This window comes from Primulina tabacum, chromosome 6, assembly GCF_025594145.1.
Source record: "Primulina tabacum isolate GXHZ01 chromosome 6, ASM2559414v2, whole genome shotgun sequence".
NCBI lineage: Eukaryota > Viridiplantae > Streptophyta > Magnoliopsida > Lamiales > Gesneriaceae > Primulina > Primulina tabacum.
Genome location: NC_134555.1, coordinates 431,930 through 455,225, shown reverse-complemented (window position 1 = coordinate 455,225; position 23,296 = coordinate 431,930). Strand labels below are relative to the sequence as shown.

The 23,296-nt window shown below is 35.7% G+C and overlaps 2 protein-coding genes across 2 annotated transcripts; one reads left to right on the top strand and one right to left on the bottom strand.

Moving 5' to 3' along the window:
* Positions 1-9: 9 nt before the first annotated feature.
* On the top strand, positions 10-16,241 carry LOC142548407 (transcription factor-like protein DPB). The gene is made up of 8 exons (XM_075656699.1): positions 10-190; positions 8,543-8,850; positions 14,378-14,447; positions 14,547-14,693; positions 14,809-14,877; positions 15,054-15,152; positions 15,670-15,736; positions 15,824-16,241. Exons 1-7 carry the CDS (start codon positions 179-181, stop codon positions 15,730-15,732), a joined length of 768 nt encoding a protein of 255 aa, XP_075512814.1. The 5' UTR covers positions 10-178; the 3' UTR covers positions 15,733-15,736; positions 15,824-16,241.
* A 635-nt stretch (positions 16,242-16,876) lies between these two features.
* LOC142548408 (nudix hydrolase 16, mitochondrial-like) lies at positions 16,877-20,295 on the bottom strand. Its single transcript, XM_075656700.1, has 4 exons — positions 19,929-20,295; positions 19,104-19,218; positions 17,545-17,628; positions 16,877-17,301 (listed from the first exon to the last, which is right to left on the bottom strand). The coding sequence occupies exons 1-4, from the start codon at positions 19,997-19,999 to the stop codon at positions 17,029-17,031; spliced, it is 543 nt and encodes a 180-aa protein (XP_075512815.1). The 5' UTR covers positions 20,000-20,295; the 3' UTR covers positions 16,877-17,028.
* Positions 20,296-23,296: the final 3,001 nt, after the last annotated feature.

Genomic DNA, 23,296 nt, shown 5'->3' with positions numbered 1-23,296 from the left:
TCCTGATTGCTGTAGAACAACGTAAACGTAGTAGTAGTATTGTATTACATTCGCACTTTCTGGATGTCAGTCAATCATCTACCGTATAAATCTGGTTCATCTTTTCAAGAATTTTGCATTGTCTGCTGTCTTATTTTGACTCGGGTCTCTCTCCCAAGTGCTCTATGTTGTTGATTTGATGGGTATTTGGGTGGGTAAGTTCTTTATTGTGTACTGATAGATATTCCGGGGCATTTAAGTTTATAGCTTCGGAAATTCTTCTTTTAAAATTTTGAGCTCTACTTTTTTAAAATACAGTAATCTCCTTTAAAATGTGTTTTAACTCCCTTAAGTGCCCATCATGCTTCCGTAAAATAAATTAAATCTTTTACCTTTTTGACTAGAGTGTCACCGGGTTATATCCACCGTATTTTACAAACTGCTCCTCATAGTCCAACCACGCGATCGCAACTGATGGTTACCGACGTAGATTCCTTCAGCAACACTTAGCACAACCCTAATTCGTCTTCTACCTTAGGATGTGCAATAAAAGATAAAATTTTGAAAATAATACATGAGAGGGGCTAAGAGCAAAGATCTCTTTATTCAAACACAAACATTTATTAATACATTGAAACCTCCTGTAGAGGAAGAGAAACTTGTTTAGCTCCTACTAGTAGCCGAACTTGAAAAACATATAAACTAGAAAGAGAAAATATTACAATTTATTCTTGAAAGAAATGAGGAAAATGTTCGATGATCTTCACTTATTTCTTCCTGCCTTATTTATAGAAGGCTTCTTCGGATTTGAACTTCGGATTTTAAATCTTCATAAACCTTTACAGTTTGCACATGGACCATGTAGTGGTTGAGTGGTCCCTTGAGATGTTCCTGTCTTTTTCTAGATTATTAATCTAGAAATTAACTTCTCATCTTCTTTTACATCTCCAAGATACCAGTAACGATGAGTATGTAAGAGATCTGCGGTAATCTCATCTCCTTTTTCCTGGAATCGTTGGACTAGCCACTTAAGAGAATCTGCCTCTTTTCTCTTATACTTGATTCTTCTTTTTAAAACCTTTAGATATGTGTAATACATTTTCTTTAGGTTTCTTTCTGGTATGTTTTACTGGTTCCCATTTACTCTTATTTATAGTATGATACTTGGGTCCAGTTTTCTTGTCTTTTTATCATATTTCCATTATCTTTGAAGATAAGGAATCCAATGTCCTTTGTCATTTTCCACCTATTATTGGTGGTCCTTGTTCTTTTTCCACCGATTATTGGTTGTCCTTGAATTCTACTCACATGGTTTTTCACATGGTGGTCCTTCTTTTCTTGGTGGGATGATCACATGTTTCTTTTAACTTTATCGAGGAATCTTTGGCTTTTTGTTTCCTCGAGAAAAATGTGATTGTGGTCCTTCCCTGCTTGTCCTTATTTCGGTAAAATGTTTCCGATCAGATCTTGGTTTGAAACCTTTACCGAACTCCGGTTCTTTTTGATTCTGGCATTCAGGACAGATGTTTTCTGACCATCTTCCTACATGTGCCATATTACTGAATTTCCGACGAGTCTCTTTACTTGCCGGCAGCTTGCTGTTCCATAGAAGATTTCTTTTCTTTTCAAATATTTCTTCTGCAAAACTTGTGGTTTTTCCTGTCATGGTGTTTAACAGGAACGATCCATTTAAAGAATTTTGATAAAACTTAAATGGAAACTTGACTTTGTCCATCTCAATGAGACAGACCCATAAACCACATGCTTTTCTGATTGAAATATCGTCTTCAATAATTGAAGCAACTAGGGGTGTTTCTTTTGTCGGAGGGTCCTTGATAAATTTCTGAATATTTGTATCTGGCCTCCTTAACTTGGTGAAATGAAAGACTTCGTGTGAACCTTTCCCTGCTGGTTATGGTGCTGCACTGAAAAAGTATAGCTCCAAAACATCTCCTATGGACAAATAATCGTTATTCGCCCAAGTTTCATGAACAGCTTACTGAATCCATTTAGGTAATCCTGAAATTTCCGGAAAGCTGGGTGAGGTTGTATATACTGAGGCAAGAGCCCCGAATTCATACCAGGCTTTGATCTCCTTGGGATATGAATTAGGCTTCATCCATACCTTAGGATATTTTCCTGAAACATCAACCCTATTTGTAAGGCCCTGGCCCTGTCCTCAGACCCTGCAATCACAGTTCCTGGACTCAGACCAGCTTGCACTTACTCATCGGACTTCTCCACGCCAGGAAAATGGAGTTTGTGCCTTCCCAGGATTCGACCCCTCAACCTCCTGGCATATAGGTATATTGGCTACAATCCTGGTAACCAATATAGGTATATTGGCTACAATCCTGGCGTGGAGAAGTCCGATGAGTAAGTGCAAGCTGGTCTGAGTCCAGGAACTGTGATTGCAGGGTCTGAGGACAGGGACAGGGCCAGGGCCTTACATTATTGGTAGCTGGGTTAATGCCAACTCTTGTTTTTAATTTCTCTCAGTTTTGTTGGTAAACCTGAAATGGAGAAATCGCAACTTCATTAGTACCAATCTTAGATTTATCTTTGTCAGTACGAGGCCTAAGGTTGATCTCTCCCTCTTCAATCCCCGAGGTGAAGGGTTGACTTGATGACTCAAGATAAGGATCAGTAGTCTCAATTTTTGTTTCAGCCGACTCATCTGGAGATGATCCCGACTTAACACTTGTGCTAGGGGTATTTGAATCCTCTGCTCCAGGTATAGAGTCATGTACTCAAAAACTCTCCATTTGGGAAACCAATGGCTTCTCAATGCCTTGGAGGATAGGTCTTTGTGTAACAGATCATAACTGAGTATAAGCCTGTAAACATCCTATAATTCGATCAGAGACAACTCTCTTATCGGCTTGTTGTAGTCTTCCCGCAAATTTTGCGTTTAAGACCAACTTGTTAAACTCGTTTTGAAGCATTTCAAGGTGTTCCCTCAAATGCCTCTGCATCTTGATGATGGCATCGATATCACCGCTGTCCATCTCTTGTTAAAAAATCTGCAAGAATATTTTCATGAGATTTTATTATCACAATATCAAAAATATAATTCTGACATAGTGCATGCCATCTTAATAATCTTGATTTCTCATATTTAGACTCAATTATATTCCTTAAGAAAGCTTTTACCTGTGTGTTATCAACTTTCAAAGTAAATTTCTTTGCAAGTAAAAATAATGGCAATTTTTCAAAAGCCCTTTTTACTGCATAAAATTCCTTCTCGTTGATATGCCATCTAATGGCTTCTGCATCTGAGAATAACCCACTACAATATCTGCATGGTTGTTTTCCATCTGATGTGAGCTTAGTAAGAACTGCTGCCCACCAATGATCACTGACATCGGTATATAATACCAGATCATCTTCGTCTTGAGGAATAGTCCAATTTTGGAAGATTCTTACAAATCTCCTTTAAATAGACAAGTCCTTCTGTGTGTTCTTTTGTCCATATAAATCTTGCATCTTTTTTCAATAATGGACTAAACATTTTCCTGTGTTTTGCTAGGTTTTTAATAAACATCCCAGCAAAATTAACAACTCCTAGAAAACTTTGAAGTTGTTTCTTGTCTTTGAGACTTTCTGGAAAATTCTGCACCTTTTCGACTATGTGATCTTGCAGAATTATTCATGACTCATTGATTTCAATTCCGAGGAATTCAATCTTTCTTATTGCAATGACTGCTTTCTTTTCAGATAAAACTAGTCCTTCTTTTTTACAAACCTTAGAGAAAATCTCCAAGTGTTTAACATGTTCATCCATATTTTTAGATGCTATTAAAATATCATCAATATAAACAAACATAAATTTAAAATAATCTTTAAAAAGATTATCCATTTTTCTTTGAAATATCTGGGGTGAATTAGCCAATCCCATTGGTAATACTTCCCAAATATAATGTCCTTGAGGTGTGGAGAAAGCTGTGAATTTCTTGCTTTCTTCCTGCATCCGTATTTGATAAAATCCAGACTTACAGTTGAACTTAGAGAATATCTTGGCGTTGTATATGCAACTGATCAAGTGTTCTCTACTAGGTATAAAATACCCATCAAACTCCAGAATTTTATTAATTTCTTGATAATTGATAACCAATCTGGGTTTTCCTCGTTTTATCTCACCATGGTTTCTTACCAGGAAACCTGGACTGCTATAAGATGACATAGCTGCTTTGATTAAACCAAGGTCCAGATGTTCCTTGATTATAATCTGCATATCCCTTTGATCAATGATATTCATTGGAATAGGCTTGCAACAGACAAATTCATACTTTTTTCTTTCCTTAATCTTAAGGCAAGCTTTGAGTTGATTTCTGTCCCACCATGCCAAGGGATCTTCATTGTAATTTTCTTTGATCCTTTTCTTGACATCTTCCAATGATACCTTAGATTCGAACTCTACTTCATTCGTTTGTAAAGTTATCTTATGGCATTCTATATCTTCTGGTTGGAGTACTTTGTCTGCTCTTAACTGGAGCATTGTTTCTCCAAACCGTCTAGAATTCTTCATTTTTGGGTTCAGAAGTTTTCCTTTATCACCACGCTTGCTGCGAAACTGGATTGGCAATTTTCTATAAAATACCTCTCGTAGTCTCTGGACTATGATTTTGTGATCACAGGGTGTTGTGAACACTAATCGTCTAGTCTCATTTTCTTGAGTATATGACTCGGACATTTTTAGAAAATTATTTCCTAACAATATGTCAGCTCCTGTATCATGAAAATAAATTGGTGGTGTTTTTACCTTGTACCAAGGTGTTTGTCCAGCATTGTCAATCATAATTTCAGTCATCTTAGTTCCTTTACATAGAATTAAGATTCTTCTGGAAAAATCTCTTCCAGCAATCTTTGGTAATTCTTCTTCCAAATTATTTGGAAAAACTTCTCATTTTGCTGTACATATTCCAGCACCTGAATCAATATAAGCAGCGAAATATTCTGCCTTATATTGTTCGTATAACATTCCTACTGGAATGTATATGGAGAATGAGCTTGTAATCATTGGATTTTCCACATCTTATCATTTGCCATAAACTCCATTCTATACTCTAGACGTTTCCAAGGTTTGTGTTCCTCGAGAAACTCTATTTCAAGAATCAGTCGATCTGATTCTTTCCCTGAAATTCCTTGAATATGAACTTCCAATTCTTCGATATTAATCAGTCATTGGTAAGTTCCTATCAAGGTTGTTCCAAATAGTATATTGAATTACAAGGAAATTGATTCATTTGCTTTGTAATATCAAATACTATTTCCACTTTCTTCCACCCTTCTGGGCATCTGAGCTTTCCCATGGTTGAAAAGCTTTTCGGCTCCTGTTGGGTTTCTTGGATAAGGTGTCTTTTCCCATCTGTAACTAGTAATTCTATCTCCCTGGAAAGATAGTCTTCTTGATTCCAATCTAAGACTTTGATTCCTTTGTAGAATCGGTTTGTCTTGTATTTGGATATCTGTTTCCTGTATTAAAGGAAACTCAACTCGTTCTGGATAAATTGCCTGAGCAACTTTTCCAAATATCTCGGGTATTTCAATGAACTCATTTATAATAAACAATTCTGAATGATTTGTATTAGATAGAGTATATGAAATCTGATAGGTAATAGAATATGGCCTATTACCTTCTTTCATTAGCCTTTTTTCCTTGAAATTCTAATGTAAAGTCAAGGCTCGACTGAAATCTCGATCTGCCAGGTTGTAGGCTATCCTTGGATAAATTACTTCCTACAATCTTTCCTGCACAGAGATTTCCTGAGATTGTTCCCAGTACTAAATCTTGTAGATTCTCCATTCTTTTATCGCATATAACAATATCAATAGGAGAATATATCCCTTCTTTGAAAGTAGCATTTATCATAATATGGATTGCTCCGATATGAATCCAGGACATAGTCCTTGCTACTTCTATCTTGAGTTTTTGTAATTCCTCCTTAATTTCTTCAGAAAGAATTAACTGCATCTCCATTCTATTTCCCGTAAGTTCCATCGGATTGCCATTTCCCTTCTATAAACTTTATAAATCAGATGATGCTTTCTGTTTCTTAGGCCAAGACTTCCTAAGAACTTTTCTACTTGTCCTGCAGAGAAACCTTGATATCTCTGTAGACTATGATTTTTTCTCATGATCCTTTAGGACCATATTATGAGATATTGTTGTCTGGCTGAACAACCCAGACAAATCTTCATGTGTTTCGTGTCGAAACACCTCGTCCTCGGTTAGATTCCGATTCTGTTCCATCAGATTCTTCCTGACTTAAGACTTCTTCTTCTTCATATATACTTTCATCTGAGGCAATATCCTCAAATCGGTATACCTGAATAAGATCTTGGTAATAAACTGCTTCTTTAATATCCGGGGTTGGATCGAAGCGTTTAATGCCTCTTTTTTCATTTTCTGGACAGTTGGTCGAGATATGACCTCTTGCTCCACATGTCCAACAATTACAATCCTTGAAACTTTCATTTGTTTGAGTATGAGCTCTTCTGAAAGTTTTCTTCGTAGGTGTTCTTCCTGTGCTTCGAGATGTAATCGATGCTTGGGATGATATCCTATTCCTTGATGGTCCACTTCTTTGTCCAGATTTATAAGATCTGGCTTTCTGTCTAGACCAAACAGTTCCTGGTTTCCAAGAACTTCTTCCACTTCGAGCAAAAGGATGAGTCCTAAAACTTTTCTTCTTATGCTTCTGTGGTTTGCTTCCAATAATTGTAGGAAGATCATTTTCCTTACAACACGAAGGAGTTCTTTTTTTGATACCCCTTAAACGTTTGTAATTCTTTTGTAATGCTGCCATATGGCACCATTTCTGCCAATTTTCCTTTAAGAAAAGAGGCTCTTCTTGCCAACATATCTGGATTTCCAGGTACGTATTCCCTTATGAGCATTTCTCTCAAAGGGCTTGGCATTTTTGCGAAGAAATGTTACATAGCTATATCTTCTTCGACTCCTGAATTCCATCGATATTTAGTGAATAACATAATGTATTCATCCACTAAACATATATCATGTAATTCAAGGCTATACAGAGCTTGAGTGTATTTCTTCCTCTTCTCTGTATCTTGACTGTTAAAATAGTCTACCCCTTATAAATTGTGCTTTAAATAGGGTAGCCATTTTTCCGGCTATCTCGCTAAGAGATTCTCCGGCCAGGACTGATTCCTTCATTTCTAATGAAGTCATGTCCCAAGCAATTTTCACTGATCTCATTAGACTCATTTCTAGAAGTTTAATGAATCCTTCTTTGTTGAGATCAAGTGTTCCTGCTGTGATTCTCATAGCAGATGTCCAATTATCTATGAGATCTTCTCTGTTTTTGAAATCTAATATATCAAGGTTAAGAATAACCCCGTAAGGATGTATAGGATCTAAAACAGCCTTCCCATAGGGTGTTTGGTGCAAGGAAATTTGATTTCTCCTTGTCCTTGTACCCGCTGGGTGTGATCCCCCACCGGTATGGAAATTAGATTGATATTCTCTCATGTTAACATTCTGAGATCCCACACTTTCCCTTGGTGGTTCCTGAGTAGATGACCATGTTATAGCAGGTATTTCACCTCCTGCCGTGTTCATATTTAGATCTACAACTTTGAAATTTGCGAAAGATTTCGCAAGCTCTTGTAGATCCTCCAGACCAATCCTTTCTAAAGTTGTCATCAGATAATTTTTTTTTCTGAGACAGATTTAATTATATTTATAATCTTTTCTTCTTCAGTCAATGGTTTTGACACCAATCTGGCCTTCTTTTGTTGATGTAACAAAGGTTCGGTGCCAAATGATGGTGGTAACCAACCTCCTGAAGTTCTTTTACTAGAACTTGGTTGTTGATCTAGTTTCTGAATTCTTGTTTGAATATCCTTTAATATTCCAAGAATTTCTTCCTGCTTTTTAAGGATTTCTTCAACTCGTTGGGGTACAAAATATAGCATGTTGCCACAATTTTGTACGGTTTTCTGGATTTTCTAAGATCTAAAGAGAGCTTAGAAGTATCTGGTACTATCTCCATAAACTTATTTGCTTGAATCATAAGTTTACCTGAGAATTTACCTGAGGGTGCTTTAGCGTCCCTTTCTGCTTCTGATATCTAACAATAGTTAGATGAACTTGTGTATATTCCAAAAAATTGTAGTAAATCTTGTAAATTATTTTTCTCGAACCTAAGTTCGGATTCATAATTTTTTCGGAATTCTCCTCCTCAAACATTTCGTTTCTTTATAATAATAAATCATGTGTTTGAAATAAATTAACCTTAAGCTCTGATATCATTTTGACCAAGATCTCTGTTAAGGGAATTAATTAACTATTCAAAATATAAAGGAGATTATTTATCTAAATGAATTTTTATGAAGGTCAAATTTTTAATTGAATTTTTCCTGAAGGTCATATACCAAAATATTCCTAGATATTCCTGCGTTGTTCCTGCCTAATTCTTTACGGAGTTTCTCTTGTATCCTCAAGGTTCTTGGTGTTTCTTTTGTAAATCTCATATCGGGTTTCCTCCAAACCCATGTTTTTTTCTTCTTTTTTCACCGATGTTTCTTGAAATTTCAGAAGTTCTCGATTACCAGTCTGGCATCTTTTGACGGTTTATTGTTTTCTGTGATAATGGTGAATCATGGTGACAAGAAAAATATTAATCAAGAAGGTGCGGATAAGGCCCCATCATCTGTTTCTGAAGGTGGCTGTGGAGGAGCCACAAGGCATGCGGTCGGTACCCATGTTTCTGGTCAATCTATATCAACCAGCGGCAGTGTTGGGTCCCCCTTAAGCCGGAGTGAGACTGCAGCGACAACCACTTCAAATCGGATGAACAACCTTGATATCCAGGGTGAAGATGCTGGGTCTCGGGCGGCTGCTGGGTGAGCTCTTGAGTCGTGTCCTTTTATCTTTCAGTTATTTTCTTTTCCTGCAAATGTTCGTTACTGAAGTTCTTTATGAAAATCATGTATTTTATGATCAGTAACATGACTGGAATGTGTTGATTGTTCATAAATTTGCTTTGGTCTTTCGAACCATGTGCATCAGTTACTCTGTTTGAAACAGTTTTGCAATGAGGTGACCTTGTGAAAACGAGTTGATTATTTTGATTGAAAGATAACAAGTGTTGAAAGTTAAAGGAGAAGTTAAAGATAGTGGGTTAATGAAGTATGTTGTCTTAGTAGATCCAAATGGATCTCGTTGGACAGATTCCCTTGTAATATTAGATGATATTTGGTTTACATGTGGTTCAAAGTCTAATGTAATTCAACATTGGTTCTGAATGGATTGTTTATCTTTGGTCACGAAGAAAAGGATTTGTCATTTTTTGCTAGAGAATTAGAACAAAACAAAATATAAATTTGTATATAAATCAGGAATTTGGAAACTAATGATTTTGAAGTTGATAGAATCATAGTTTTTAAAACTTTACGAGGTGCTGGCAGGCTCAAGGCACTGCGAGGATCAGTCCCTTGCGACTAAGATCAAGCAAAGGCTCAATCCTGGTACAGCACGTGTCTTGGCTGTGAAGCATGCCTTCTAGGGCTTGGTGCATTTAGCAATGGTGTGAGGCAGAATGCAAATGAAAAGCTTATGTTGGCAGTTTAATCAATCTTTGGAAATATTTTTGACATTATCAACACTTCAAAGTTCAAAGTTCAAACAGAGATCTGTATAGATTATTTTAACTTCCAAAAATTTTGGGGTTGGGGCAGGGCAGGATTGTCTGTTACTTCTCTTTTATATAGTCTGTAATATCGATTAAATAATTTGAGTTACATGGCGATTAAGTTTGTACCTTCTCTTCATAGTGTGGGGGAAAGTGGAAAGCAGTGGAAGAACTACATATAATGGGTAAGCTCGCTCTTTCAATATATATTAATTAATTTACTTGGAATCTTGTTTCTTGGAAATAGTCATAGTTTGTCTATCTACAGATTTGAAATGGTTTGGTGTTTCTGTACATCAGTGCACAATTAGCTGACAACATTTCTGATCTTCATTCAGATTTTTCCATCTTTAGCCATCCCTGATACATGCATACTTTGCCTGCTACGAAAGAGAGGATGGGAATCTTTTTTTTTTATTGGAGTCTGGGAAATCATGCAGCTTTGTTCTAGTCTTTTGCTTTTTATTTATTGCTTGATTTAGCATGCCAATTAGACCATTTGTAGTTTGCTTTTCTGTAGTATTATCATATGCATTTCCAAATTCCCACATTCATAGGACTAGTGATGAACTGGTGCATTATTTTTCCAGTCCTTTATTCTTGAAATTACTGATGTAGGGAAAACATGTTAAATCTTTTCAATAAGTACACAAAATGTTGATGTACGTACCTTATAGAAATCGATCGAGAGAAGAGTGACCATTTTTTTCATTATTCATTGTTGGATACCTTTTGTTTCTGGTTTCCTTAACTCATAAACTTACAAAATATTATTAGGCGCATCCAAAATGAAATTCTTTTGCAAGGTGGTTGAAATATGAAGGAACGCCGGATAATCTTTCCAAATGCTTCAAGAACAGGGAATCAAATTCGACCGTTTTAGGTATTACAGTCAAGTTCTTTAATGGTGAATAATAGGAGCTCATGATCTCCTTTTGTACCAAAAAAATAATGGATCCATGTGCTGCTTAGTTTTGGGAATGGAAAGAAATATCCAAGATGTAATGCCCCGAAAATTTGAAGGTACTTCACGAACTACATGCACGAATTATTAAATTCTTTTTTATTTTAATTGAATGTTTTAATTGCATAAATTAATTATGTTGTACATATTTGCATGTTTAAAATGTATTTTCTACATGGTTGCAATTAAATGTATTTTTAAAGGATATTCGAGTTGCGATCGAGGAACGGAGACCGATGGTTGAAAAATAGCAAATGTTTTTATTGGTTAATTGTTTTTTTATTATTTAAAATATGGGTAATGGTTTTTCTTATTTTTGAGAATAAAGGGGTTTGAGGTAATTTTATACGCCGGGACGTAAATTTTATCGGTGTTGGATTTTCAACAAAAATACGAACGTTTTAGCAACCCGGCTATTTAATTCACAAACTTTATTAAATAAAATATTTTTTATTATTTAATTAAAGATTAATGGGCCTAATTTGTATGCTTATTGGGCCTAAGCCTTGTTTAGTGAATTAATTACTATATAATACTCAAAACCCTCCCCATTATCACACAATTCTCACGCCTCTTTTCTGAAATTTTCTCTCCCAAAAACACTTCCAAATACACGGCACACATCTACAATATTTTGGAAGGAAAATTCAAAGGTTGCGAGGTAGAATCAAGCCAAGGTCTTGCTCCGTTCTTCGTCGCCAACGTTTATTCGTGCGTTTAAAACGCAAAGGCACGCCATATTTCTTTCTTTCAAACATCTATCACATCATAATATTTATTTGCTCATGATTTGAAAGAAAACATGACACACAATTTTATTTTCGTAATTATGTGCATATAGGTTTCAAACTTGTGTATTTGATTCCAAATTCATGTTTTTATGTTGTAAAAGGGGCTGCCATGAATTAGGATGATATAGGGCATGTTTTACACGAATTTAAGGGCCTAAACTCATGCACAATATGCTGCACACACACAAGAACAGAAGCTGAGACCATAGGGAACTTTCAGAACAAGAACAGAAAGTATGTGTATTCAGGTGGTTCGGTTTTCTTTGTATGGGGCCTTGGGGCTTGGTCAGGGCTGGCTGGGGCTCGAGGAGGGTCAGAGGAGAGGGCCTGGTAGAGCCCTATGGGGCTAGGACTCGCGCAGCATGGCTGGAGAGGAGACCCCGCTGGATGGGACTCTTCTCGAGGGAATTCTGTTGTAGCCGAGAATTTCTGGGGGATGGTTCGGTTGAGGGCTGGGTTAGGTGGTCTGGACGGTGGCTTAGGATGGTTCAAGGAGGGGTAGGAAGGGGCAGGGCTCGTGGGGGCTCGAGCAAGAGCCCACGAGAAGGAACGCACGCACGCACGCAAGGGGGAGGGGGAAACGTGCAGGCTGTTCTGATTCAGGTGCTTCATGCGCTGGTTTCAGGACATGGGTTGGTCCGGGCTGGGGCTAGGCGTGGTCCAGGGAAGGTGAGGGTCGTGTGGGCTCGGTGGTGGCTCGGCTGGAGGTGTCCTAAGTTGGCTAGGAGTCCTAGAAGCACATGGAGTCTCACGCACACACACATACAGATTTTGGGGCGACTTTCAGCAAGTTTTTGAGCGGGCTAGGGTCATGATTTTGGGCTGGGCTTGGTCATTAGGGTCCCTAGGTGGGTTGGCTAGGCTTTGGCTCAAGGTGGCTCGGGCGTGGCTCGAATAAAATTGGAGATGGCTCGGGTGGTTCGATAAGGTGTCTAAAACGAAAATTTAAGAAGTAAAATTGAATCCAAGGGTCCACGGGGGTGGCTCATGACTTGGAAGGGTAGAATAAATCTTAAAAATGTTATGTGTAAAATTTGGGATCAAAATAACGAGTTTTGGATTTATTCGGGATTTAACCGCCGCACGAAACGCTAATTAACGAGTTAATTGAAACGCCTAGTTTTAAGCCTTATAAAATTATGAAAAATTAGTGTTAAGCTTAAATAATTGTTAGAAGTCTAAGTTTTTAATTTGGGAATTTTATATTAAGGTTTGGTTTAATTCGGGATTAAAACGCGTTAATACGTCTTATTTAAAGATTAAATTAAAACTCCTCGATTTAAGCTAAATAAAAATATGGAAAAATTCATGTAGGCTTAAATAATTATTTGGGACATGTTAGAGTCATGAAATCAAGATAAAAGTCAAAACCGAGGAATTTTACGTCTAGGGTTAAAACGGTCTTTTTACACCTAGAAATTAGTAAACGTCATGGAAGTGCCCTAAATGCTTTTTTTATGATATTATGATTATTTTTAAATGTTTATGAAATGTTCATGATTAAATTATGATTTTTAAATGTCTAAGGGATTTTTATGATTTAAGTAAGACATTTAAAAGACATGTTGCATGCTTGGTTTCAAAAACAAAATGTTATGTTATGCATGATTTTTATAAAGTGATGAGAATGTAAATGTTGAAGGAAGTGAAGTGATTGTGACTAATTCGTTAATGTTGGCGACGTCGCGAGGGTTATGGTCCCAGTGGGAGCCCGACGATCATGTTTCCATCATTACGAATATGTGGTAACGGTTATGTGGTAACGGTTTTGTGGTAACGGAAGAATGAGAATATCGTGAGGGGAAAAGGCCCCAGAGGGAGCCCATTTATGGGAAAAGGCCCCAGAGGAAGCCCCGACGATCGTATTTCTATTCGAATAATGATAGGCCAGGGCCCAGTTGACCGATGAGAGTGTTGCTGGTGTCCCCCGCTGCCCACTACTGTGGTTATACGTAGATGGATCCATCGACCTTCATGTCATGATCAGGAAAGTCACAATTAACGATCTGAATTCAACAAAGGAAAAGGAAAAATGTTTATGATCATGAAAAATGTTTTATGTCATGTCATGTCGAGGAAAAAGGAAAAAGGTTGAGGTTTGTGAAATGCATGTCATGAAAATGTTTATGCTTAAGTTTATGCATCATGAAAATATTTATGAAAATGGTCATGTTTGAAGTTCATGCATCTTCATGAAAACGATATTTTAAGTACAAATATTTTTCACTGTTAGATGTTGACTGTATTACGTATTACTCGTTATCAAGATTATGGTGTGTTGAGTCTTCAGACTCACTAGGTGTGATGGATGCAGGTGAGGTTGAGGGAGGTCTTGACGGATGATTTGACTGGACTGAAGGCGCACACAACCCGAGGACCAGCGCTTCTACTTTTCCGCATTTACGATTATGACTTATGATTTATGTTAAAACTTTTAAGACTAATTATTTATGCTTTTTGAGAGATTTTTGAGAGCTTTTGTATGTGCTATTCTTTTCAAACTTATTGCTTTTTAGGTTTGGTACAACAGTTGATGATTTCATTTTATGGCTATTGCACTTGATTTTAAAATGCTAGATGGTTGGTATTTTATTTTAAAAGGGTAAAATATTTTATAAAAATATTTTCATGTGAGAAAGGTACATGGCCGAAAAAATGAGTGTTTATAAAAAAAAAAAAATTCTAGTACTTTGTAAGCAATAAAAAAGGCAGACGTTTCACAAGACCTACATTTGTGGAAAGCGTATATCTATTTTTTCTTGATCGTTTATTTGGCATGACCTTACAGGAGTTATGAGCTCTTTCTTTGTTTTGAGTTTGATATATTTATCTATATCTGTTATCTTGTAACTTTTTGGCTGTGTTGCTGTTGACAGCTTATGCCTTTCTCACTTTGATAATGTTGCAGAACAATACTTTTGTTATCACTAAACTCCTCATTTTACTTGTATATCCTTTAAATGACAATTTCAGTGTCACACCAGGTTGCAGATGAACTTGTGGCGGAATTTTCAGATCCTGATTCCTGACCATAGTAATACAACTCCGGACCAGGTTTGTTGCTGTTCTAAATGTGTTGTATCTTTAGCTTGGGGTTAACTATGAGAACCAAGCATTAAGCTTTATATTTTGATTACCATGCATGTCTGGCAGCAACAATACGATGAGAAAAATATTCGACGAAGGGTCTCTGATGAATTAAATGTGCTAATGGCCATGGATATTATCTCTAAGGATAAAAAGGAAATTCAGTGGAAGGGACTACCTCGGACTAGTTTGAATGATGTTGAAGAATTGAAGGTGAGAATTTTTCTTTCCTTTAGTGACTGCCTTTTTTTTCCTTTTTCTTAACTTTATTTACTTTTGTTGTTAAGCATCTGCTACCTAAGATTAGTGAACATATAATGGATTGTAGCATGAAAGCCTCGGATTCAGAAATCGTATTGAAAAGAAAGCAGCGTATCTGGCAGAGCTGGAGGAACAGGTACGAGTCTGTGAGAAGTTATTGCTAGCTTTTCTGATGTTTGCTGAGTGTTTTATAATTTCATGTGTCATATATTAAGGAAATCATGCCTACCCTTTTTTCTTTTTCGTTTCTTTTTCTCCTAATGATTTTCCCCATATTTGCTGATAATTTTTCGTTTTTATGTTTATCTGTAGCATGCTGGTCTTCAAAACCTCACACAACGCAATGAACAACAATATTGTTTGGGAAGTGCTCCTAGCGGTGGTGTGGCTCTACCTTTCATAATGGTGCAGGAAGAGTATATGAGAAATTTGCCAAGATTTGTCGCATCTATTGAACTTTAGCTACTGCTGCGACTAACACTCATTTGTCTTTTCTTACAACACATTAGAGATCTTGCATTCTTCTACTGGCTCTTCTGTTGGAGTTACTTTATAGTTTTTAATTTCACGTTCCCAACATGATCTGCTCGTGTTACTCTGCTGTTATTCGATTTCATACGTTATATTTAAGTAAGGTGGAAAAAGGGTGAGCTAGTAGACTGAGGGGACATTGTACCAAGACTTGGGATACTCCATAATTGCAGTAATTTGTCGTTTATAGATATACATGCAAGAAATCACTTAATATGCACGTGTTCCAGAGTTTCATGTTTTTGCACCCATACCTAGATTCTTATTTAGTTCATTATCATGCTAGAAATCAGTTCTTGCTTCTGAAATTATTGGTAATGGTTATTGTCTCGACTTTAGGTTCTCTTTCTTCTATTTATTGTCCCCACTTCTCATTTTATGCTCTTTAAAACAGTAGACCCGTCCCCAGGCTACCGTGGAGGTTGAACAGAAGATATGCAGCTTGTACATTTTGATTTGAATAGGTATTTTGCTTTTGGCCTGTTATCCATCTAAAGATGTTCTTCTAAGAGATTTCTTTATCGCAACCAATTCGTTTCTTTTTGTGGCAGCACACCATTTGAACTGCACGATGACTATTTCGTTCTCAAGGCAATGAAGTTATGTGAAAAACCAGTGAGTGACACGTTGGCTCAAAGCTTCCCTACAGATGATGGTGGCAAAGAGTTGAGCATTCCAAATATGTATCCATCTCAAATAACTAATTCATCGAGGTCGAATTTTTCTGGTATGCCTCCCACTTCGCCACCTCTTCCTGGGATACTAAAGTCACAGGTTAAGCATGAGGATTAATCCGTCATGTCGAGCTCGCTCGAATATATACAATGTACATAGTGTAAAAAATCAAATCGAAGGAATCCGCCTATTTGTGGGCGTCATTTGAACAGTTATGACCCGGTTGATACAATGGCACTGCCCCAAATCTAACCGTTATGTTTGGAATGGAATTAAACAAATTTTTGTTATAAATTTATACACCCAACCCGTATAAGGCATCACTTTAGTTTCTCCTTTCATTTAGGTTCCAGTCTGAAAAGAAGCATTAGCTATTTTATCAAGTAAGGAAACCCCACTTTGGACCTTAAAGGGTATGCCGGCGTTTATAAATAAAGGGTAAAAGTACATATAATAATATATTATTTAAATGCATGCCTGTCCGATAATACAGCATGAATGCTCTTTTTCTTTTTTGGTAAGATGCGCATATTTTTGGATCTGCGCGCAGACTCTGACCCAGCCAACTCATCATACATTAATGTTTTGGTATATAGTTGCCAACTTGTAAGACGTGAGACAAACCAATAAAATGTGATATTTTTTAGTGAATTTAGTAGAAACTAATTAGGGCCCATTTTTGTACTCGTATTTTAAAGAACATATACACACACACATATACACCTTTTCATAATATGTATCGGCTCCTTTCCTTAAATAATCAAATGACTGAATATACCAATCGATCAAAGGTATTGCTTTGGGTCGACTGAAATAGGGCTTTATCCTTCTACAATATGAAACACAAGCATAATATATTTCATGAAAAAATAGCTTATTTTTGTGATAGAATTTGAAAATCAGAGCTGAAAAGGGAGTAGGAAGAGCACTTGAAGACATTACTTGAGTTAATAATCCAGTCCAGAAACGCCCCGATACATTTATGAACATCAGGACTAAATCAAGCAGGCACATATACCAGTTTGAAATCGTGCCACAAAACTAAAAGTTCTACAAAATCTCAATGGTTGGACGACACTGACTAATGATATTCTTTTTTTGGTATCGTATACACCATACCATCATCGTACCACTTCAAAAAACCTTTTTCAAGGGCATCTCTCATCCACACATGTCGACAGCTTTCAATGGCTTCAGGAATAGTCAGCCAACTTCTTTCACGAAGGCTCTTTTCAGGCCATGATTCTAGTACCTCATTCACAAGCAAAGCATACATAGCAGCTTTACATAAACCTTCTGGACTGCACTCTTCTTGGACTGTTTTGCTCTTGAAAGCGTAGTATCCCAGAAAATGCTGAACAAAAATAGCCACAATTAGTATACTCAAAATGATGGAAAGTAACTTTATTCCATCTCCTGAATCTGATATTTGTTTGGATAATTTGAATACAGCAGAAAACTCCAACACCTTGGCGCTGGGCGAAGAAAGGCTACCGAATATTTTCCAAACAATCAAGGATTATCATACGACTGCAACAGAATTTCTAGGCAATAAAAGCACAAAAGAAGAAGCGAGCCATATATTGTTATATCTTACCACTAAATCCCCTCGCACTCCAGCCTCTTCCATGGCTTCCCTTATTGCCGCAGCCTCGGCTGTTTCGTCCATCTCCCACCCACCCTATATTGAGAACATATGAGCAAGAACAATTGAGGTGTTCAGGATACCTTTTCTATCATTCGTTTATCTTGGCATAACATGGAAGCCTCATAAGTCAATTTGAAAAGGCCATATGTTTGATTAGTATAGCAGAACAACTAAGGCTGTAACTAGAGCAGATAAGTATATAAGCCTAGTTTTCATTGAGCATATTATGTCACCAGTAAAAACTTTTGTTTCCCGAAACTATGGAAATGATGTCTACAAGAAGTAATTTTTCTTCAGCGAACACGGTATAATTGTGATCGGTATGGCGTAGAGAGATCTGCATTCAAGCAAATATTGACTATGCAAGACAAAAAGAATTAGAGCAGGATGGCCAAATAAAGCATGCTGGCACAAACCAGTATTAACGTCCAAACTACGGAGTATTTCAAAGAGTTCAGAGCATAGTTCGTTTTCTTCCATTCCACTAAGTAGACAGATACGTCATGAAACAGGGTGCTTACCTCAATTTCTCGCTATATTTTGGATGGAAGAAGAATTTTACTCGAAAACTAAAAAAATCATCACGATGGAAAATAAGATATCCATCAATTAATACTGAAAAAATATCACCAGTCAGTATGGTTTATGGCACCAGAATCAACATAATCAACAAGGGTAACTGCGTTTAAGATAGAAAATTAAAAAGCACCGGGTTTTAGAAGTGATGGTGAAGTGTTTCAAAGGCTTTTAATGTTATTTTGAATTCCAATTTCATTCACGGATAACAATAACGATTGACTGGTCATAAGGATAGCCCAGGTATAATATGAGTGAAAAGTGGTTTATAGAGATGTCTTCAAATACTTCAAGCATGATACAATACTGAACTGAGGAAGAACTTAACAACAAACCAGCTTCACAATTCATCAGAGGTTCATAGATGTTACCAAGAACCACTTGAATACATGCTCCTACAGAAGATAAAGAAAAACAACAATAACAGAACAAAGTTATGCCACACTAATCTGATTTCCACTAGCTATCAAAATATCATACTATGTCACGAATGAATCTTGTCAGAGAAATGAAGCACATAATGAGGACATCAGCAATTACATTTCCTACTCTTATTTGGTCGAATTGGACATGTCTTCACACTAGATCTCAAAACAGAGGAGGCACAATTTCCGCTAGAAGATGGTAGCAAAGTCAACATAGAAGAATAGCACATCACACTTCTAGTAAGGAAAAAACATGAAGAACGGAAAATTATTTTCATGGGAACTTGTCCATATGCATTCGACAATTATCAGCCTCATTCGCTAAAAGCCAAGTCATAGAAGCCTAATGATATTCCCAAATGAAGCAACTGAAAGGTGAGTGACAATCCCCACTTATATAACTTCATGACAGTATCATTCTGTAGAGCCATACAAAGCATAAAAAATTGTGAATTTGCTTTTTCATCTACATCCAATGATCTGCTGATGCATGTATAAAACTATCACCTTGGGAAATAGAAGGCCAGGCCCACTAGTTGAATTGATCATTAGCACTTCAACTTTCTTCTCAGATGCCTCCCCATAGTTTTGTCCGATATTCCGGTACTTGAATGGAATACATCTGGGAAATGATTCTACTGATCAGAACAGTACAAAGTAAAGCCAATGACAAAAAACATAGAAATCTCTGATAACACGTACTTTGTTATGCTAAGGATATCTCATAAAGTTGTTGCTTTTCACCATGGTTTTATTAAATATAACACGAAAATAAATGATGACATTCACTGGAATGGCCATGGATTCCTTTTACTAACTGTATAAAATTAACCTCAAAAGGTTTTTCTCCTACGGTTCCACATTTTTTTATAATACTACTGGTCTCTTCAATCACACTGCACATTGACATAGCAGAATAGGCTCAATAGCAACCTTCAAACATAAAAAAAAAACTCAATGCGAAGACACCAGACAGATAGAAATGAGAATCAAACCCATTTTACATGCATTTATTCAGCGGAATAAAAAAACCAGCAACAGTGAAAATAAGCTTGTACATAATCAAATCCACATAAATGTAATCCAACTGTTTTTCTCGTCTAACTGGTTACTAAGCAAAACCCGGTTCCTGCAACAAACAAATAGTGCGTAATCCAAAATCCCTAAATCTCGAATAAAAAAATTAAGTGCAACACAACGGATTCAAACATCAGAAAACCAAAGCCAATTTCCACATTATATCAATCGATAGAGAAAACAAAATCTTCAGGAAATCAAAAAACACAAGTCCATGCTTGTACAGACATATAAAAACGAATAAAAGAAAAATACCCCGCAAGAAGGCGGTAACCATCCTCGTATCGTTGCTGATGCCGACCAGTTCGAGCCACCAAATCAGACATTTATTGCAAAACAAAAAGTAGCTAAAATTGCATCCCACTCGGAAAAACGATTCACAAGATAACCTTCTGCTGGATAAAACCAAATAAACAAATCATCCCCAAAAGTCGGTTGCGCTGCCGCTTCCGGTTTACTCCGGAATTCCCCGCAAGAGGGTCCAAAAATTTCTCAGTATCATCAACAATGATCACAGTAAAAAATGAAATTCCTCAAAAGAGCAGCCGAATAATAATCAAACATGGTTTTCTTTTCTTTTTTTGGGGGAAAATTTTCAATTTAGATCGGTTACTAAGGACCCCGTTGATTACTGTCTTATTGAACGTTGACGACCGAGACACGCGTGTTTCATTTCATACATGATGAAGCAACACGTGACAATATATTTCAATAATTTGGAGTCTGATAATTGATGATGAAGCAGTTATTGAAATAGATGTGTTTACTGGAAATAGATGTGTCATATAAAGAACGTTCGTATTTCGTATGCACGGATTGCAATAATTTTAAAAATGTTTTTTTTTAAAAATTATTTTTGAAAATATTTTAAAAATTAAATTATTTATAAAAAAACACAAACTTGAATTATAATAATTAAATACTTCATTTCTTGATCTGAACTTTGGAGCCAATCGAAATTTAGATGAATGATATCTAGTATTTTTATATAGCCTCATAAATAATTTGAAAGTAGGATAACCAGCAACGATTAAATAATAATTACCTGGAAAAAATATGAGTTAAGTTATAAATATTGGTTAAATAATTGAAAAACATAAGATATAATATCAAATCTTCAAGTGAGAGTGAAAAAGTAATTTTTCTTTGAGTAGATCTCTTGTGAGACGGTATCACGATTCTTTATTTGTGATACTGGTGAACCCTACCGATATTCATAATAAAAAGTAATACTCTTAGTAGAAAAATTAATATTTTTTCATGGATGACCCAAACAAGATATTTGTCTCATAAAATACGACCCATGAGACCGTCTTACACAAGTTTTTACCTTTTTCCTTTCACATAGCCTCATTAAAAATTTTAAAATAATGAGAAGAACATTGCCAACCAACCCATACAAAAGTGAAGCACACGTCGAAGTCGTATACAGTCAAAACATTTGTTGAAGTAAAACATTTTCTTCCAATGAAATCTATTTGTTTGCTACGAGAAACATATATGCATATATATGTACAATCAATAGCCAATATACGTTATTTAAAATAAGTCCAATATCTTTTATCATTCTTAATATGTCCAGGATATTTGTAAATTTATGATCGACAGATTTGATGATATCTCTCAACAACTTCTATATGAACTTTAAATCTCTATGAAATTGTCTCGAAACAATTTCCCATGCGTGTTGAAAAAGCTCATGGGCATTTATAACCAAAGTAGGTTGACCCATCATACACAAAAATAATCATACTTTTCATATATATCAACTCATTTTGTTGGTTGTAAGTTTTATTTTATGAGTAGAGCATTACATAATTTATAAAACATGTGTTTTCTTATTTTTCATTCAATATCTCCGCCACCCATTGAGATTCTGAGAGCCACGATGTCCTACAGTCATATTTAATAATATATTTCAAAGCATGATTAGTAACACCAAACAATGACAACAAACTCATTCTTTTATTAGAGACACGTGTATTTCTTATGGAATCAATAGAATAATCTAAATCACTCGATGCATCAGGGTCATCTAATACATTTGAATCTGAACTCTTAGACATCCTGTGAAAAATATGTAAATAAAATAAAGATAGGACATATAACAATAAACAATAAATGTTTTAGATTATTGCATGAAAAATATATAAAGATACTGCGAAATAAAGTTAACTCCTCGATAAAGAAAAATTAAGTGAAAATTTGTGTAAAAGCAAAACTCATGTCAATACCATTTCACATCATCTTTAATGAAAGTTGTTGCCCAACCAAGCCGTAATTACATGTTCTTCAATCCGATGAATGTTTGTCTATTTTGCTTTTTACCCAAAATTCTAGTATCTATGAAGAATTGCTCACTATCAGCCACCATATCAGGCAAATTACGTAGAACCTCTAAGCAAATTTCAATGCCACATGGATCAACCTTTGGAGTTTCATGTATATAATTTTGAGTCTCAAATTTGTGGAGCACAAGATCACGTTGATTAGCTAACTTAGTGGCAACATGACCCATTTTTTCGTCACTCTCGTTTATTTTTCTCTTTCTTTGTTGCTTAGAGTTGTCAACATTTATTGTTCTGTTTTACATAATTTATTGGTTTCTAGCATTAGCACAAATACATTTGAAACTCTCCCACTAACTCAACATCCCAATCAATTGTATCTTCATTCAAATTATTATGATATGATTGATAATCTGTTGGTGCTATTGCAGCATATTTAGCAGCTACATAACCTTTAAATATGCATTCCAATAACTCTAAATTCTTAGGTCTCCTCAATCTAAATTTTGCATACTCGAGATTTTATTGTAATGTGAAGTAAAAATCAATAAATTAATTTGATAAATAATTTAAGTTGTATCATAAAAATTTTGTATCTCGATCTTTTTCTCCTACCAACTATTATTAGCTTGCATGATCATCTTCTTTGAACAACAAAGACTAGTCTCATTATTTCCGATAAGTTGTGTCCACAATGCAAAATATTTTCTCATATCATCCCATTTATTTTTAAATTGTTTGTGATTCAAAAAAAATCCCGTTCACTTATGAAATTTTGAAACTAAATTTGCATAACTCTTTTTGTTTAAATATTTCTTAGGGTTATTTCCTAATTTAATTTCCTCAGCACAAATTTTTAAAAATATTTTGGTATTCTGATCGGTCTAGTCTGCTTTAGTACACCGATCAGCAACAACTCCAAAATCAAAAGTTTCAATCATATATCTAGGTAATTGGTGGCTTGGATATGATAAACCGTTTCAAAATCCTAAAACAAACGTATGAATAGAAAACATAATTTTTCACTTAATTTTTCTTTATTGAAGAGTTAATTTTATTCATAACATCTTTACATTTTTTCTTGTAAGAATATAAAACATTTATTGTTTATTGTTATATATCCTATCTTTATTTTATTTACATAATTTTTGTTAGTTAATAATTGAAGTGTGGCCAAAATCTTATGTCAAATAACTATTTTCTTTTTATTATGTATAAAAAAAAAACTATATTATTTTGCAGTCACACCTCTGTCATCTGATCTTAATGTAATAAAAAACAGTCCGTCCCTTGGCGTAGTCAAATAGCAGACGTCGCAGAATAACACACACATAT